The sequence below is a fragment of the Lissotriton vulgaris genome, chromosome 6 (genome assembly GCF_964263255.1).
Source record: "Lissotriton vulgaris chromosome 6, aLisVul1.2, whole genome shotgun sequence".
In the NCBI taxonomy this organism is placed as follows: Eukaryota; Metazoa; Chordata; class Amphibia; order Caudata; family Salamandridae; genus Lissotriton; species Lissotriton vulgaris.
In genome coordinates, this window is record NC_141694.1 from 541,063,121 (window position 1) to 541,082,004 (window position 18,884).

General features: G+C 42.0%; 1 protein-coding gene across 1 annotated transcript in view; it reads left to right on the forward strand.

Moving 5' to 3' along the window:
* Positions 1-18,884, forward strand: part of LOC147707531 (dynein axonemal heavy chain 5-like) — a 1,425,553-nt gene that overhangs the window by 560,642 nt on the left and 846,027 nt on the right. Inside the window, exons 36-37 of the mRNA XM_086925656.1 lie at positions 1,186-1,399; positions 15,884-15,997. Coding sequence (XP_086781782.1) covers positions 1,186-1,399; positions 15,884-15,997 — 328 coding nt within the window. The remainder of the gene's footprint in view (positions 1-1,185; positions 1,400-15,883; positions 15,998-18,884) is intronic.

Below are 18,884 nucleotides of genomic sequence, written 5' to 3' on the forward strand. Positions count from 1 at the left end.
TGGAGTGATGCTGTTGCAACCAATCCAATACTTACTTAGTGTACTGCTTTCACAGGCTGTCACCCATAAACACGTTGTGGTATCATACCATGGGGGCAATATTTAATTCTGTCTCCCAGACCAAATACTTCCTAACATGGCTTTTTGCTAGCCTCATGTTTGCTTATCACATTTGCTCTACATACTAAGGCCTGGATCTCATCCTTGGGTCTACCTCGATATCCTGCTGTCTTGGGTAGCAAGAGTACTTGTATTGACACATCCCAGAGTTCAAATTCTGTTGGACACGCCTTATCTCAAAAGCATTTATAGTTTCCTGTATGAGATGTCCTCCCACTGGGGCCACCTTAACTGTTATGCTGTTCTCCAACTCAGCTTTAGTTCTTTTCTTGTCAACAGCATAGATGTTCTGAATGTAGGTGATTTTTTTTAAACTGCTGTTTATGGTTGTGCATAATAAATATATGTTTGATACTGTACATAAATGACATTTTTTTGCACCAGATGGCCACAGCAAATCCTTTTCTGGAAAAAAGAGAGTATATATGTGCAAGCTTTTATATTAGGATTTATTTAATTGATTAGATTCATGAACAGAAATATTGTATGAAGGTAAATACAAGCAGTACACTACATTGGACTGAATAGTGGAGTGTAAACCAGGCAATGTATAAGGTAGACTGTAAAGAGTTTAACAGTACAGGGAACTCGGAGCATAGTAATTGACCATTGGACTTGGTGTTGTGGATGGGGGATTCTTCAAGATGATGAATGTGTTATTTGAGCATTAGCTTTAGGGTGGTCGGGGATGAAGTAGCTTTATGTGGTGCACACTGAAGAAAGTTTGATCTGAACTTAGAACCCTTTGCTCTGAATCATCCTTGTTTTTCTATGCTGTTCCCAATTGAAGCTGTTCATCAGCTCTTCTTGGATCTCTGAGTCCATGCAACAGATCCTTAATGTTGTTTTCTTAATAAGACCCTGCAACCTCCTCTATCAAGGATCGGATGATCTTGGATTCCGACAATGACTTATGTAGATTTTCATTCACATTATGTGTCATAGAAATATGCTGGCCCATTCATTATTCCTATCCAATAGGATTATAAACAAAACGCGGATTAAGTTGCTCACCAGTTTAAAGACAAACAACTTATCTCATCCTTTCAATGTGTTTTTTTGCAGATACCTTTTCAGCAGTGTTCACAACATAAGTGTGGAGACTCTGGAGGATGATGAGATGAATACAATCTCAGACGATGAATCTGTGGAGGCCCCTATGCCCATCTATGATTTCCTGAGTGTTCGTTCTGGAAATGATGGGTGGATGTCATTAGGACAGAAAAGTGTGACGCAAATGACGGACAGTGAGACTGTTTTTCAGCTGTCGTTAAAGTCTGTAAGTATGTTGCCTGAATTATATTACTCAGATCAAATGACTATCTTAATTGAATCTGCAATATGCTTTAAGAGCAGACCATAACAAAACGATAGGATTAACTTTGGTATAATTAGCATCAAAGCCTGGATGTTTACCTAAAATATTCATCATGTGACTTGGCTTGAAAGTGATCATGATCTCGTATAACTATAATAGGCTCTCAGGCACTAAAGGAATTAATAGGTGATTCTTCTGAATGTAAAACAATAACAAATAGTAATAGGTTTTGTGCAAATAAATGACTCTTTTTTACATAATCACCCACATTTCTTTGGGGATTGATGCTGCTGTCTTTTTGACTCTGTATTTTAAAGAACAAGAGCTACCCACACGTACTTGTGAGCTGGGTTTTCCATTGAGAAAATGATTATAATATACACAAGGAACTAATTTCTAAGCAATATGTAAAGAATGTGCAAGCTGAAATAGCTTGTTCAAATTGATTAAAGGCATTTAATTCTATTTCCAACCTTCTTAGTTAGGTCACCGTAAAGTATACATTATCTGCACATTATGGTGATTTGTGAGCCCTAGTGATGTGACCATAACCTAACGTGGTGAGTGCTAAGTAAAAGGTGAGCAAATTATTGGTAAAAATTAAAAGGACGAGATATACATAGTGAATAATGTATTAATCAGTCTCTCTCGTTTAATGGTGTCAACAGCGTTTTGACCCTCTCTTGATACGGGGTCTCTTCAGGACAAGGTTTCTGGGGACGTAGTCAACTCTAGGCATCTGTTTCTAAAGTATTTCTGAACAGTAGGGAAGGGTACCGGACAGAATGTGATCTGTAAAGCGAGCAGGAGCAATGATTACGAATCCACAATAATGATCGTTCAAGTGAATTGGAAATAGAGCATCGAGGGTTAACGGTTGAAACCCATTGATATATCGATGCCTGTCGACCGTAAGGATACTAGAACGAAATTCAATGTCACCGGTTTGCGCTTCTAAATGGAGTCTTGGTATACTGGCTCACAAATCGCAGATAATGTATACTTTCCATTTTTTGTGTAAGGAAGTACATCTGTGGAAATTATTGTGACTAGAGAATAAAATCTTCTCACTTTGGCTGAAGTGAGAACCACTTTGAATAAATTGTTGGTTTGGGATTTTTGAATAATATACCTATGATATTGTGTAAAGTTTATACTTCTCTAAAGTATCTTTACCGTGACCTAACTAAGAAGGTTGGAAATAGAATGATATGCCTTTAATCAATTTGAACAAGTTATTTCAGCTTGTACATTCTTTATATATTGTTTAGAAATGAGTTTCTTGGTCTTTTTGACTCTGTGCACTGGGACTCTGCTAACCAGTCCGCAGTGCATGTGTTCTGATCCCTTAGATGTGTCAAAAATGGCAATACTCCTGATTGGAATATTTAACTTACCTTAAAAGTGTAACCAGTGTCTGTAAGTTGAATGTCACTACGGGGCTGTAGGACATGTGCCACCACTAGAGTGACAATACAATGCATGTGTCCAGGACTGCCCCTGCACACTGGGTGTGCAGTTTTAAACTGCCAATTCGGCCTGACAAAACGAACCTTTATTTAGGCCTAAGTCTTCCTTTTTAATAGTTTTAAGTTACCCTAAGTAGGGTCCTACTTGCTCATGCGGCAGGGTGCATGATATTTGATATTTAAAATGTAGCACATGTGTACTTTGTTTTACATATCCTAGGTCAGGGTGCATTGTTTTTGAAAAGTATGACATATATATTTTATGTTTAACATGTCCTAGCAATGAAAAATCTCTAAAGTCATATTTTTCACTGTGTCAAGACTGGCTCTCCTATAGGAAAAGACTGGGTTATATTATAACACCTTATAATACCTAGCATCAGTTTGGGAGTAGCTAGACAAATTACTCAACAACTCATTTTAATAGCAATTTAAACTTCAGTCAGATTTCATATTGCTATTTTGAAAATGATTCTTTTTGAAAGTTGTCATTTACCTGCCTGAGCCAAATGTGCCTTTCTGCCAGTGTTCATTGTCACTCAGGAGGTGAATTGCTCACTGATTAGGGGTGGAGTTACTCACAGAACCAAGGGAAAGGTAGCAGGATTGATCTTCCCCTGAAAGGATGACCACCTGGGCTGTGCCCAGGAACTTAATTAACTTCAAAGGGCGCCTACCTTGTCACTGGCAGATGTAGCACACACTAGGGCTTGTCCCTTTTATTGTTCTGCTAGCCAGCCAACCACCTCTCCCGATGAGAGAGGAGTTGCCCCCAGAACCAGCTTTGAGGGACCACAGGGGAGGGTTTGCACATTTCCTTTTTTTTTTTTTTTAAACCTTTATTTCGAAACATTCTTAGATATCACGTCACATACAGATTGGTTACATGCAGATAGGGCACATCCCAATTGGTGATCAATGACTGAAATTCAACCTCACAGCGGGCATGGCACGTATAATACACAGGTATGGCAAGGCCCCACACATAGTGCGCATTGTTCATTAGGTTACAGTTCGCAGATGGTAAACTTAGCAACGAACAGTCTGCAAGGTAGCACAATAAACAGGTCACAGTGTCGGATACCATCAAGAGCACGCACCCCCCCACCAACAGGGTTTGCACATTTCCTTGACCACACCTGTAGGATGGGCATAGGAGCTCTTCACATGGAAGGAAAGGTTCTGCCACCTTGGCTGTAGGTAGAGAGGTGTACAGTGGGATTGTTTGCAGTAGGGTACACAGGAACATCTACAAAAGTGGGTAGAGTTATCCATGGGAAATTGTTTCCTCTAGAGACCGGGACCACCATCATGCTGAAACCATTAATGTTGAATCGCTGGTTGTTTCCATCTTAATGGTTTGTCCTGCTGTAGGAGATCGTACTTCCAGTTCTTTCTGGGCATGGATGCTATATTTTGCCCACTCTGAGCTTTCCTCCCTTCGTCGACAACTGCACCAGGACCCTGTTCCTCAAAAATCCAAAAGATAACTCTTTGACCGGTACCTACCTGGGCCTCTTTTCCGACCCACAAGCCACTGCAGGCGGCCTCAAACTAGTCCCTCTCTAGCAGGACTAGTTGCCAGAGGGTGGTGTTATTTGCTTTTTGACACTAAAATTTAATACAAACTTTAAAAATTCCTATCTTTGGTTCATCCTTATTAGATATTTGTCATTTGGCGTCATTTTGCTTATATTTTCGCTCTTTTTGTAAATTTGAATGGGATTGTTAATGCTTTGTGTTATTGACTTTTTAACTGTTTTGATACTTCTAAATGCTTTATAAATTTTCATAAGTTAAGCTTGTCTGCTGTATGCCATACCAACCAGGGGCGGAGCTCAGGATTAGATAACTGAAACCTTTACAGGAACTAACAAGAATAGTGCCATTGTCACTTGTGGTGGTCTACCATCTACCCGAACTAATAATACACTTTCTCACAGATGGTGATCGAATTCTATGAATTATGAGGAGTTTATACAAAATGTAATGGATTTGATTAACCCTTATTTCAGGAACTTGCTATATTTAAAATATATGTTCATTGTCCCTAATCTCAGACCCAGAGACAGTCTCAATTGCCCCTATCAAGGAGAATCTCCAGCTCTTTCTCCATTCACTTCAAGATTGTTTTGAAAAGCTTATATTTTTCTGCCTATTTACGTGCCATGGCATTCTATGAAAGAAATATATCTTCTCTCCCTAATGCTCCATCAAATAAAATCTTCAGTATTCTTATTCCACCCAAAATGCTTTGACATGTCTTATATTTTAGCAAACCCTTTTTACCATTAGAGTGCTCTGGCGTCTCTCAAATGTGTAAGTGTCTCCAATATATGTCCCTCCAGAGAAATTCTGATATCTCTGTCAAAAACTTTGAATGCTTCCCACACAATACTTATCATCAGTGTTTTATTTCTGGAGGAACCGGTTAATATTGTCTGACAATGCAGACAAAAAACTGCATTCTCAACAGCATCAGGTTTAAAGTAAGCATGGGCGAATTTTGCGAATCTCGCGTTCGCGAATTTTGCGGATTTGCGAACTCGCAATCCGCAAAATCCGCGAATTCTCGTGAATTTTCGGATTTTTTTTTTGTGTTTGCGCGGGTTTCTGCCAGTTCGCGAGGGTTTTGTACAATTTCGCAAACGCGAACTTACCTGTCGGGTCGCAAGTTTTGCGAACTTGTTGTTTCTACGTGTCCAGCCTGTTTGGGACACTCTTCTTCATCACTGCCACTCTCTGTCACCACTGCCACTCTCTGACTACTCATGCCACCCTCTGGCCCACCCATGCCACCCTCTGTTTCATCACCGCACCCTCTGGTTGTCCAGTGTACATTATTTTCGGCAAAGCAAAGCACACCTTCCCTGCCTCAAGTGACCTGAATTAATTTGGGGCTGATTAATGTGTCACAGAATATTTTTTTAGCTGGCACCTGCTTCCTTAGTGCTTCCTGATTAGTGATCTTTTGCACTTGCTAAGTGCTTTCATTGTTGCAAAATTAGTTACAACACCTGCCCTGCCCCAGCTGACAATAATGAATTAGGGGCTGATTAATGTGTCACTGGATTTGAACTTCCAGAATGGCTCCTGCTTGTCTGCCTTAGCTGTAATTCAGGACCTTTGTGTAACTATTCTGAGGGTCAGAGCAGGGTCACATAATAGTTGCAAGTAGGCAACTGAACTCTGGAGGGGCCCCTCAGGAAGCACTACAAGAAATGGCTACTAATGATGAGCTTGAACTTTTGAACCTGGTAAGTAGTTTCAGCTTTGCTAAAATCGTATTTCTGCAATTTAGCGCTTATTCGCGGGGCGCGAAGTTGAACTGGGAAGCCGCGAACTCACGCGAACAGTGCGAGCAAGCCATAAAATCCGCTGCTCGCGGATTTGCAGATTTTGCGGGAAATTCGCGAATCTCGCGGATTGCGAATTTACCGAAAATCCGCAAAATCCGCGAGCGGAACGGATTTTCCACCCATGCTTAGTTTAAAGCCCCATTTGGTGGATTAACTACATTTATATTGATCTCTCCATGGAAACCATCGAGTAGTACTGATTTAGTAGGACAGAGAGACAAATGCCTCAATTTGGCCATGACCTGACACAGTGCATACATGTATATATATATAATAGTAACCATGCCCTTACTCCCAAGCTCTTGATACTAAGAGCCAGATGTAGGTAATCACATATTACCGATTCCTAAATACCGAATTTTACCGATTCGGTATTTAGGAATCGGTAAATGTGATGTGGCTAATGATTTAGTAAATTGTACCGAATCGGTAAGAATCGGTATTTACAGAATCAGTATTTACTTAATCGGTAAGTCCCATTCATTCCTATGGGCCTGGAGGCCCATAGGAATGAGTGGGAATTAACGGTAATTATTATTATTATTATTATGCTGTTTTATAACGTGCTCCATTACTGCCGGAGTATCCTGGCGCGAAGAAGAAAAGACAGAATAAGCAGCCTACCCTGCACAGCACAAAAACTAAAAGGCTAGTCGAAACAAATGGGTTTTCAGCCCTTTTTTAAAAGAAATAAAGTTCACCGTAGCTCGCAAGGATAGAGGGAGCTCATTCCAAGCCAAGGCGGCCTTCACCGCCACTGATTGCCCTCCCAGCCGAGAAAGCCGGAAGAGCGGAACCTGAAGCAGATGTTGAGCGGCAGAACGCAAAGGTCGCTTAGGAGAGTAGCGCCTAAATCGTTTCATCAGGTAGGCGGGGCCTTGTCCATAGATAGCTTTGTGGGCCAGGGTCAAAATTTTAAAAGTAATCCTCTGGGAGACTGGCAGCCAGTGCAGGCTCTGCAGGTGATTCCTAGCGCTGACCCGACTGGGGATATTACCCAACAGTCTGACGGTTGCGTTTTGGATCACCTGGAGACGTCTCACCATATAAGCCGGGGATCCACTCAGCAGGCCATTGGCATAGTCAAGTCGCGAGAGAATTAAAGCTCTAGCAACTGACTCTCTTGCTGAGGCAGGCAAATAGGGAAAAAACTTCCGCAACGCCTTAAGGGTCCCGAAACAGCCTCCTGCCAGCTTCTTGATATGCCCCTCAAATCGGAGGTCTTCCCCGAACCAGACCCCTAGGTTCTTGGCAAGGACATTGACTGAACCGGGCATCGGGAAACCGGCCGGCCAAAGTGCTTCTCTGAAATTAGGGGGGAATTGACCGTAGAGCAGTATTTCCGTCTTATCCTCGTTGCACTTCAGTTGCGCGGAGGCTAACCAGTTGAAAACTGCGGATAAACAAAACTGAATCCGCTCGGTATCTAAGACAGCATTGGGCCAGGTGAACAACAGCTGCGTATCATCGGCATATGCGATGATTTTGGCTCCCAAATGTTCGGCAAGCTCAATCAGGGGGGTCAGGTATACATTAAAGAGAAGAGGGCTCAAGGTGGAGCCCTGCGGGACCCCAGTCATGAGGGGCTTAGCCGAAGATGAAAAAGGAGGGAGCCAAACCTGTTGTGATCGAGACGAGAGAAAGGAACGCAGCCAGTCCAAAGCAAGGCCAGCAACCCCAATGTCCGCAAGTCTACTGAGGAGGCGTTGATGCGGCACCGTGTCGAACGCGGCAGAGAGGTCCAATAAAATTAGAGCTGCTCTGCCGCCACAGTCCAGACACTCCCTAACTGCCTCAGAGATCTCCACCAAAGCAGATTCCGTGCTGTGCGCAGCACGGAAACCAGATTGAGCAGGATGGAGAGCCCCAGATGATTCCACAAACTCATTAAGTTGCCGGAAAGCCAGTTTTTCTCCTATTTTTGCCATAGCCGGGAGCAGGGAAATTAGGCGATAATTGGCCAGCACTTCAGGGTCTGCTCCAGCCTTTTTAAGCAGGGGAAGTAGCTTAGCTTGTTTCCATTCAACAGGAACTGTGGCTGATTTAAATAAAAGGCTGACGATATGCGTCACTTCCTGCACCACCACTTCCGCAACCCCTGCCAACATCCGCGCTGGACACGGGTCAGAAGGTGATCCAGATTTCAAGGATTTAATCACGGCCAGTGTGTCGGTAGCAGTGGGAGGCGTGAGCTCCACTATCCGGGGAGATGAACCCTCTAAGGAAGGGGAAAGATGGAAAGAGCCATCCGGAAAGTGGCTAGAGCTAAAACTCGCCTGAATAGCGGCTATTTTTTGCTCAAAAAACCCGGACAAGCTCTCACACCATACTGCAGAAGCTGGAACCACCCTTTGCTCAGCACAGGGAGAGAGGAAACTGTTAACAATCGCAAAGATCTCGCGACTGCTGTTGTTAGCTTTGTCAATCCGGCTAGTAAAATATTCCCCCTTAGCTGTTTTGATGCTGGCATAGTAGATTCTCTGCTCCCTCCGTAGAGCAGCCTTAGCTAAGGGGCAATACGATTGACGCCAGGCCCGTTCAAGCTTTTTACAGGCCGACTTGTGAATGCGTAGTTCGGGGGAGAACCAAGGCTTAGAAGGGGAGGATCTAGTTCTACCGTTGCTCCCCCCTTTAGAAGACGCAGTCACCCCCGCTTCCACCCACTCTCTGAAGTTCAGCACCGCTTCAGCAGTAATAGGGGGAAGACCTACAAGGGTGGCAGGGTGTCACATTGACACCCTGTTGCACCCCTGAATAGTGCACAGGTGCACATGTGGCATGTATGTCTGCCACATGGCACTGTTCAAAATGGCAAAAAATTGCTTTTTTCACGGTTTTCGATATTTACCACCACCTTGTAGTTGGTGGTAAATAATGAATCCTGAAATGAGAAAAGCACTCATTTGAGTGCTCCCTACATTAAGGATTCGGTAATTTACCGAATCGGTATTTTAAGAATTCGGTAATTTACCGATTCCTTAAATTACTGATTCGGTAAATTACTGAATCCTTCATTTTGACCTCCTACATCTGAAAAGCCTAATACTGTAATTTCGGCTGTTACCGACCGGTATTAGGCTACCTACATCTGGCCCTTGATGAGTTAAAGTATTCTTGACAGGTAGGAAACAAAAAGAATCAGTGAACTCTTTCAAGCTCCTATGTCTATTGCACCACACATTGACCAGGTCAAAGTAATACTATCACTCGTTAAGAATCACAGCCGATCTTGGTATTTGTGTAGGGGTTTGACGTAAGTGCCTCTGACTCACAAGTAGTAGGAAGTGAAAGCACCATGGTAAGGGCTGTATACATTCCATAGAGTCTAAAGCTTACCTCCATTGTTCCATAAAACATAGCATACGGTCCTTTCTCATTACATATACATTTGAAAGACTGAAATCCGGGTGTTTATGAATCAAAGTACCCTCTTAGAGTCACTGGTGTGCGACGGAAAACTTCATTTTGCCCCCTCCATGTGCAAACCTTCATTTGCCATCATCTCTTTTGTGAGTTTACTGCAATTCAAGAATCTATACTTTAAGTATATTCATTTTGCTGGTTACCTTATGTTGTTATTCGGTTCCAGCAGATTTAATGTCAATATCATGATTGTCTTGCCAGTTTGAATAGTGAACAGCTGGCAGCAATTGTAACTTAGAAGCAGACTTGTATCATCCATAATAACATTTTCATCAACATATCCATTAACAACTTTCGCATATTACCCTGCACTCCTAGCCGGCTTCACAATCACCAGATGTAATGCTTTAGATATTCATCCAGTAACCTTCAGGAACCAACCCATCTTCCAATAAAACAATAGAGGAGCTTATTTATGGGAAACTAATGCAGCACAGTGCCGCAGGTTATTTTGCTGCCCCACACTGTGTTTGTTTCGAGGCACAAGGATGCAACATATTTACAGCACTGGCACACAAACTGCTGCCATGCACCAGCGCAGGCACCCTTGCACCATGGTGCAAGGGTGCCTGCGTCCTGAAGAGATTGTTTTTGTGCAGGAAGGGGCACCTTCCTGCACAAAAACAAAAAATTGAGGTGAGTTCCTCTTCCAATACGTACTCTAGAATGCAGCACGCATTGAAAGAGGAAAACATGAGAAATGAAAACATTTCTCCTCGTTTCGCCTCGCTACGCCATCTCTAGGGGTGGCATAGCATCCTGACGCATTTCCAGGTTTACGATTGCTCGTAAATCTGGAAATTCATCAGTGGACATGGGTGTTACATGGGAACACCCACAGTAACACCCACGTCACGCCCCTAACACACAACGTGTTGCATGAAATGGGGCGATATTTACAAGCACACGTAAAGCCACGTAGGGTGGCTTTACCTATGCTTGTAAATTTCCCACAGCAGGTTGCGCCGTCGGTGCAACATGCAACGTGGCGCATCGATGGCACAAGGGGCTCATAAATTAGCTCCAGAGTATCTTGCACTGGAGTCACTTTGACCTACATCACTTTAGCCTTCCAGCCCTCTTTAAATCCAGTAACATCACCAGCTCCACCGACTACTGAATCGCTTATAGGAACTAAATAAATCAAGATTTACTGATTGACAACCCGTAGGCGTAGTAGTGAGCAGTCTGACTCTAAAGTGTCTTTAGGCACAGTGGGAATGCCAAGTCTCTAAACTTAGGTCTCCCATCAGAAATAAGTAACACAATGATTCCCTAATCATTCAAGTCTGTGATGGTATTGCAGCTCATTATCTAAACGGTATCACGTTCCACTCTTTAAAGAATGTTGCACTATGGAACTCTGCACTTTCAGTGACATTGCAGCATAAAATACTCGTGCACCAGTGCTGGTGTCCACAATCTATAATGACAGTTATTCTGTGAATCAACTAGCCCTTACTGGATGATAGCGGATCAGGCTGACATTTTATGTGTAGCTCAGCTAAGTGCAGGCTAGAGGCCACGCTGCATTTGTGGTCTTCACCCTGCACATATCCCTGCATGTATCACTTTGCACGGTGCATGGCTCCACCAGATCCGACCAAGCACTTAACTTCCATTTGCCTTCCATTCAGAACAAATCCCTTCTCAATGGCTGGCTCTGCAAGAAGTTGTGTGCACACTGTGTCTCCCATAAAGAAAATAAATATTCTGCCTGCCCCACGTAACCTGTGGAGCATAGAACTTAGTCGATGTTAGCTCCTTCCATTGAGGCATCACAGAGCCATGTTAAAAAGCTGCATACCTATTCACCATTCAGTAGCACTTTTATAGACTGGAGTTTCACTATGACAGACTGCTGACTGTTCCACTGAAGATGTCCGCATTTGAATGGTACCAAATAGAAATAGAGGATATCTCCACATAAACACAACTTGTGCTATCCACTTGCTGGTTCACGCATGTTATGTTATGTTAAGTTGTTTTATATAGTGCATGGCTACCCCAGCAACGGGGCGTCCCAACGCTTGCAGACATGCGTGATAAAGAGGCTGCGAGGCTGCGAGTAGAGAAGAAGTGCAAAAAAACATCACCACTAGTGTGACACAAACAGTTTTCATGATTTCAATTCTGCCCCAACACACTGAAACTTTCTTAAGTATTGTTTTAGATTAATTCAGTAGAATTTACTAATAGCAACTACATAATCATTCTTCTGAGTACAACCTAGCCTTACTGTAATACCGCATAGTAAATTTAGCTCCAGTGCCAGGAGTCTAAGCACTTTTCCTCCTCATCCGTGCTTCCCAAAACTGTGAATGTTGCTTACTGCCCTAGCTTTCTGAACATCCATTTTGGCCACAGTAATTTTTAATTCTGTTGATAAAGCATGAGCAACATTCTATAAACTCATATGGAGTCTGTGTCATCGAAAGTATCAAGTTCAGCCTGCATAAGATCCAGATTTACTGCAACATTATCCACTTTGGATGAAAGCCAAGTGACTTTTCATTTGCAACAAGGTTGGTCTAGCAACTTAGGGCCATATGTATCAAGCAAATTAGCATTCGCGAATTTCGGCCTTTGCGAATGCTAATTTGCTAAATGGTATTTATGACACATTTTGGCAGCAAAATAAGGAATCGCAAAATTTGCTATTCCTTATTTTGCGATTGCACTTAAGGAATCGCAAATTGTGCGATTCCTTAAATGCAATGTATCAACGGAAAATTAATGCAAAAATGCCCATAAGGATTCGCAAATTACCACCAACTTCTAGTTGGTGGTAAGTTACGAATTCTTTTAATAAAGCAATTTATTTAAAATCCAAAGGTGCCATATGACGCTCATACATGCCCTTAGGGCATGTATGGGCGCCATATGCCAACACATGTCATTTTCAGGGGTGCAGCAGGGTGTTCTTGTGACACCCCTGCACCCTTGAAAATATTCCTAAATTGCGATTAGCTAATTGCTAATCGCAAATTCCCCCTTCATTCTTATGGGCCTCCTGGCCCTTTTTTAGGCAGATATCTGTTACTGTCTTTTTTGCACTGTTCTGGTTTTTAATTAGGAGGTGTGTCTTGTCCGCAGAATAAAGTTGTCAGAAGGAGGGCATCCCATCCTATTTTAATTTCCCTATGATCAAGGGATCAACCTTTATGCACAAGAGTTTGGCCAAATTATATGACTGATCATTAAGTCTGTTTGATGGAAACCCGATCTGAATTGTTTAGGACTGGTTAGCCATTTATCAATTCCCTATGATGTAACGGTCCCTTCTATGGATGTATAGTTCACCTATTCCTCTCTTTTTTTCTCTCAAACACACTGTCTTTGTGATATACACACTCTGAGATCTTGTGGACTCGGTTTTGACAGTACAGCTCTAGTATTAAGCTGGTAGACCCCCTGTGTTTCTTGTGTTATACACTAAGTAGGAGCTGGGGATATGATCAGGTGTGGGTCTCTAAATTATATATCCCTTGGACCCTTTTTTCAAATTTTTGTGGTTATTGTCCTCCTGGCCCAAAGAAATGAATGGGAAATTTGCGATTAGCAATTTGCCAATCGCAATTTAGGAATGTTAAGGAATCGCTAAAAAGAAGCGACTTCCTACATACATACCATTTTGCGATTTCTAAATAGCGATTCCTTAAAAATCGCTATTTAGAAATCGTAAATGGTCAGGATGATACATATGGCCCTGAGACTGTTGCTAAGCCAGGCAATACCTCATCAGCCATATCTGGGCTTAACTTTTGAATGGGGGGAGTCTGCTTTAAAAAAAAAAGAAAGAAAGGACCACAGTCTCTTCTGTTCCTGTCAGTTTCGCTGTTATCAAAAGCGAAACAGGTTCCCACACTAGACTCTACATGAATTTCCAATGGTTGCTCAGTAAGATATGCCTCAATAGTTAAAAAGACTCTAGTCTTTTAAGGTGATCCTACCATCTTTGTTCTGCAGTTCTACAGGAGATTGGGCAGGTTTGTTGATGTGACAGTTTAAGGTCCCTGAGTAAACACGAGCTATTGACTTTGACATCTAGAGTGGTGGCCCTGGAAATCAGCAAACATTTTTAGCTCCCTCAGGCATCTGCTTGACCAAAGTAACTGGTTAAATGGCTCAGAAATACAGGACAGTTACACCATGCCAATCATTCCACCCAATTCAGATAACAGCTTTGCAAAGTGGAATAAGTTGTTCACGTTCTGATTGAGAAATGGGGTCGTTGTGAAAAGGATTGTTCATCACCTGCTCCTTTTCTTGGTTTTGCCAATTGTGTTGTCTAGATGACAATACTGAGATTCACAACATCATATTCAACTTCATTTGGAAGTATCATAACCCAAGAATGTCCTAGTAATCCTGATGGCCTTGAGAGTTGAGTTGTCTGTCTTGTGCAGTTGCTCTGCAGTACTGCTGTGCTGCCCAGGTGCATGTAACAAGTGACTGGACGGGTACTTCCTCAAGAAAAGCTTAGCTTGTTTACGGGTTGGGAAGGTACGGAAAGGCCATTGTGAAGCTTGCAACTCTTCCAATAATAGTGTGGACCAGGATTCTATTTTTGTAATCCTGCATTATATACTTGGATGATTAAATACTCAAAACTGTTAGGATTGGCAGCTTACTTGGCTCTCTTCACTCTGCTCGCCCTGACTCTGGATAGTGTAGATTCAAGGATATGGAGAAGGGGTGAAATGGTTAGAGAAATGTTTCATAGAGACCAAACAAAAAAACCTGCCTACCTTGTTAGATTGTAGAATATCAGAATATGTCACATTTTGCAATTTCAGCATATTCATACACAGATAATTGACGCCAACTGCTAATAGTGACCTCAGGATCTTTACACAAATTACACTTTCCCTTGATACAAACTTTATGGTTGGCATAGATATGTTAATATACTAAATTTTTTCTTTCTGTCTTTCTTTTCCAAATGGCTTCCATTAGCCCTTCCGTTTTGTACATCACTGATGCTTTAGTATACCACTCTGCAAACCTGGAAATATTGATAAATTCCCTGAATAAAAACATCTGGACTGAACAAGCACTTGCAAAGTGTATAGGTCTGGCTGTAATGTGCCAACGCATATAAACACGGGCACGCACAAATTACGTTCATGTGTGTTGCATTTGCACGTGCCGCTTACCACATTAAAGCCTACAATATTAGCTTTGCAAGTGCTGGTATGGGGAACATCCATGACTACGCGGTCAAAACACTGCGCTGCCATTACAACACGTCTTTTACAACGCAAGTCGTTACCAAGACTTGTGCTAGAGGGTGCTATAGACTAAGGAATAGTAGATTTACTATTCCAACACTTTCCCTACTGTACGTAGGCTGGTGTTGGAATAGTAAATCTAACTATTCCTAAGTCCAGCACCCTACAGCGCAAGTCGTGGTAACGACTTGCGTTGTAAAACCTGTGTTGTGATGTACTGCGATCTAAAAGATTGCGTTGTAACATCATACAACCGCTGGGATTAAATAGCAACTAAGCATTGCTTTCTGTATAGCATGGTGATTGACCTTTACAACGCAGTCGTTACACCGCGATACATTTACATTGCGGTCATTACATCCAAAGTCGTTATAACGATTTGCGCTGGATGGCGCTCTACACCAAGGAGTAGTATGATTTACTATTCCAACACCATCCCTACTGTTACACACACTGGAGTTGGAATTGTAAATCATTCTATTCCTAAGTCCAGCACCTCTAGCGCAAGTCGTTTTAACGACTTGCGTTGTAATTACAGCGATGTAACGTACCGCGATGTAAATGATCACGTTGTTACGTCACATATTCGTATAGAATTCATAGAGAAGATAAAGAATTGAATGTGACAAACAATATGATCATTGAGTTTTCTACAACATCCAGCATCTTTTAGTAATGTCATGGCTGAGTGTTGTATGTTACAATACCGAGTGCAAATACATAGTGCTACAAAATATCATAGGCACAACAGCGACTACCACAATATCATAAAGTCAAGTATAGATTAATTATTCTTAATTCCATATGAATCCATTTTGAAGATACACATCTCTTTATATTCATATATATTTATGTTCATGAAATTGCATCAATATTTTGGATACAGTATTTAAGCATGCTATTGTGTTTTATCTCTGGTCATTAAGTTTGCCTTCTGTCTAATTTGTTGTTGTTTTCCAGGCTGGTATTTCACAAGATGGACCTCGCTCAGCTGTGTACAGAGGGCCCAATAAAGGCATGACTGTTGTGGCTGTTACTGCCTCTGATGGTGAAGTTCTACAGTTGGATGAACAGGTTAACACAACTCTGCATGGCACCTACTTTTATCCCTGAATTGAGATAATGATTTGATGAATCAGAAAGTATTGCTATTTGTACATTCAAATGTAGCTTACTCCCACTTCTTAACTTTTGTGTTATCGCAATATTGTTGGATCAGTTACTGCCTCCTAAGCTTCTTAACCTGTAGACACCTGGTATCACACATGTGTACCCTGAAGTCTATATGGAAAGATGGTTGTTACCCCTTTCCTCAAATGTAAATACATTGGGAGTCACAGGAGTCATTACAGGGGTCATTGCATTGTGGCTAGTACATCCGGAGTATGATTACATCTGGAATACCTTTACTTCACATCTTTGAGGGTATTTACATATAGAAAAATGCCTCCAGAGGCCCAGGGGAGCCCACCCTAGGCAAAACATACTTTATATGGAGAGAGGGCATGTGGCCCCCTCCCTGAGCTGCAAAAGACCCTAGGTAGCCCACCCCTAGGGTCGAGAATACTTACAATTGGGCATGGGCCTACCTGACCTATCAATGACCCGGAACCCCATCCCTCGGGCCGGCTCACAAGGGAGCCTACCCTCAGGAAATAGTGGTTTCCCTGCCTGCACAAGCAGAGAAATCTGTGTTTGCTCTCACTTAGCAGGAGTATTTTCACCCACCAAACGGTAGCAATCAGCAAGTCCACTCCTAGCTAGTGGGAGCTTTCAAAATGCTCCCACCCACTGGGAGAAAACCTTTGATCTGTTTCAGGGAACCAGAACAAAATATTGCTCCCGCCTCCACAGAGCAGCATTAGAAGCGACTCCCTCTGGGCAGGAACAATACCTGCTCTTGCTGCATGCAGCAAGCTAGTTGGGGCAGCGGGGGACTTTGGCAACGGGGGACTTGGGGCTCTCCACACGAACGAAGGCCCTGTGTAGTGTGGGCTTGGCTCCCTTTATTGGAGCTGGGTATAGGGCTTGGCCGCAGGCTAGGCCTTGTGACCTACCCCCACTGCGCACAGCCAAATGCTGTGTGCAACATGGGTTTGGCTGCATGTGGTGGGTGGTAATTAAATATTACTTTATGTTTGAAAAAATGAAACATTTATTGACTAAACAAAGGTTATAGTAACGTTATAGTTAGGTGTGGTACACAGATCTGTTTTGTAAAAAAAATCTTAGAAATTCACTGGAAAAAAGGTTAAAGTAATGTGATAGATAGGTGAATTTGTCAATGACAACATTAACATTTTGAACACCCATGTAACGCCCCTTGATTTAAAGTAATGCAAAGCAGCATTTTGTGCTGCTTTGCATTAATTTTCCATACAAACCAACGCAAATACCAATTTGCTTTGGTTTGTTAATCCCCTAAATGTTTTAGTGTTAAAAAAGTAATGCTAACCTGATACTAAACTTTTGTGAATCTTGGCCTAAATATTGGAAGCAGCCTTGAGTTATTAGACAGAATTGTCTCAGCATGACAATTTCTAAGACTGTGTTCACCAGATATTAAGCTATGCACATGTGCTTGTTTTGTTCCAGAAAACGGACTGTCTCTAAAACCTTTACCACAGTTTGAAGGTTGCAGGTAGTATAATCTTTAGCACTTTCAGATGTTGCATACTTTAACAGAAAAGTGTCTTTTCTTCCAAGTTTTGCATAGAGTGTACACTTTTCTTAGTAGACACTTTATAATACTCTGTAGTGTATTTCTCTATATATATTCACTGTAAAATCAAAGTTTACAGGAACTTTATAGTTAGGCTCAGATTTCACTCATACAAAACAAGTGAAATTCAGCAGTTATAGTTGCCTGAGCTAACTATAACTTACGCCTCTCGCAATGCACTGCTTTTGACCTCGCATATTACTTCACTGATGACATGGTCAGTGATATCACTGATGACATCACTAATGACATAATCCAGTATGTGTAAGTGTTTCATAAACGTTTCTGAAAGTTAATGATAGATACCAAGCTACTGCATAAGTTAAACTACTATTCTTTGTGTACAATTGTATCAGTGTGTGAGTAGGTGTCTAAGTGGCTGTTTGGGTGTGTGAGTGGGTGTGAGGGAATGTATAGATCTGTCAGTGGGTGTGGGAGTGGTTCTCATTGGGTATGTGAGTGACTGTATGGGTCTGTAAATGAGTTTGTGTGTAGTTTTCTGGATATATGAGGGGCTGTTTGAGTGGTTGTATGGGTGTGAGTCATTATATGGGTGTGTGAGTGGTTTGAGTAGCTGTGTAGGTGTATGGGTCTTTGAGTAGGTATGTGAGTTGCTTTGTGGCTGTATGAGTGGGTATATGAGTGGTTATGTTGGTGTGAGCGGTTGCATGGGTCTGTAAGTGAGTTAAGTGGTTGTATCAGTGTGTGACTGGGTGTGGGAGTGGTTGCATGGTTCTATGAGTGGGCGTGTAAGTGGTTGTATGAGTGGGTGTGTGAGTATTTGTGTGGGTGTGTGAGTGGTTCTGTGGATGATATCATCAGTGATGTTATTTGAGATGTCATCAGTGATGTAATTGACCACGTCATGAGTGATGTAATATGTGAGGTCATATGCAGTGCATTGTGGGGGTATTAGTTATAGTTAGCTCAGGTAACTATAACTACTGAATTTCTATGGTTTTGTGTGTGTGTAATCTGAGCCTAACTATTACGTCCCTTTTACCATTGTTTTTTTTCAATTAATTTCTAAGGTTCTTTTAATTTCCTTACTATAACGTCCCTGTAACCTTTGGTCTTCTTAGTGAATTCCAAGGTTTTTTTAATTTTATTTCCTAACTGTAAACCTTAACACAGAGGTCTTCAAACTTTTTTAGGCTGAACACCCCCTATCTAAACTTTTTTATACATTGAGCCCCCACCCTCACCACTACCACTTGAAAATGTTTTCTATTAGCTGTT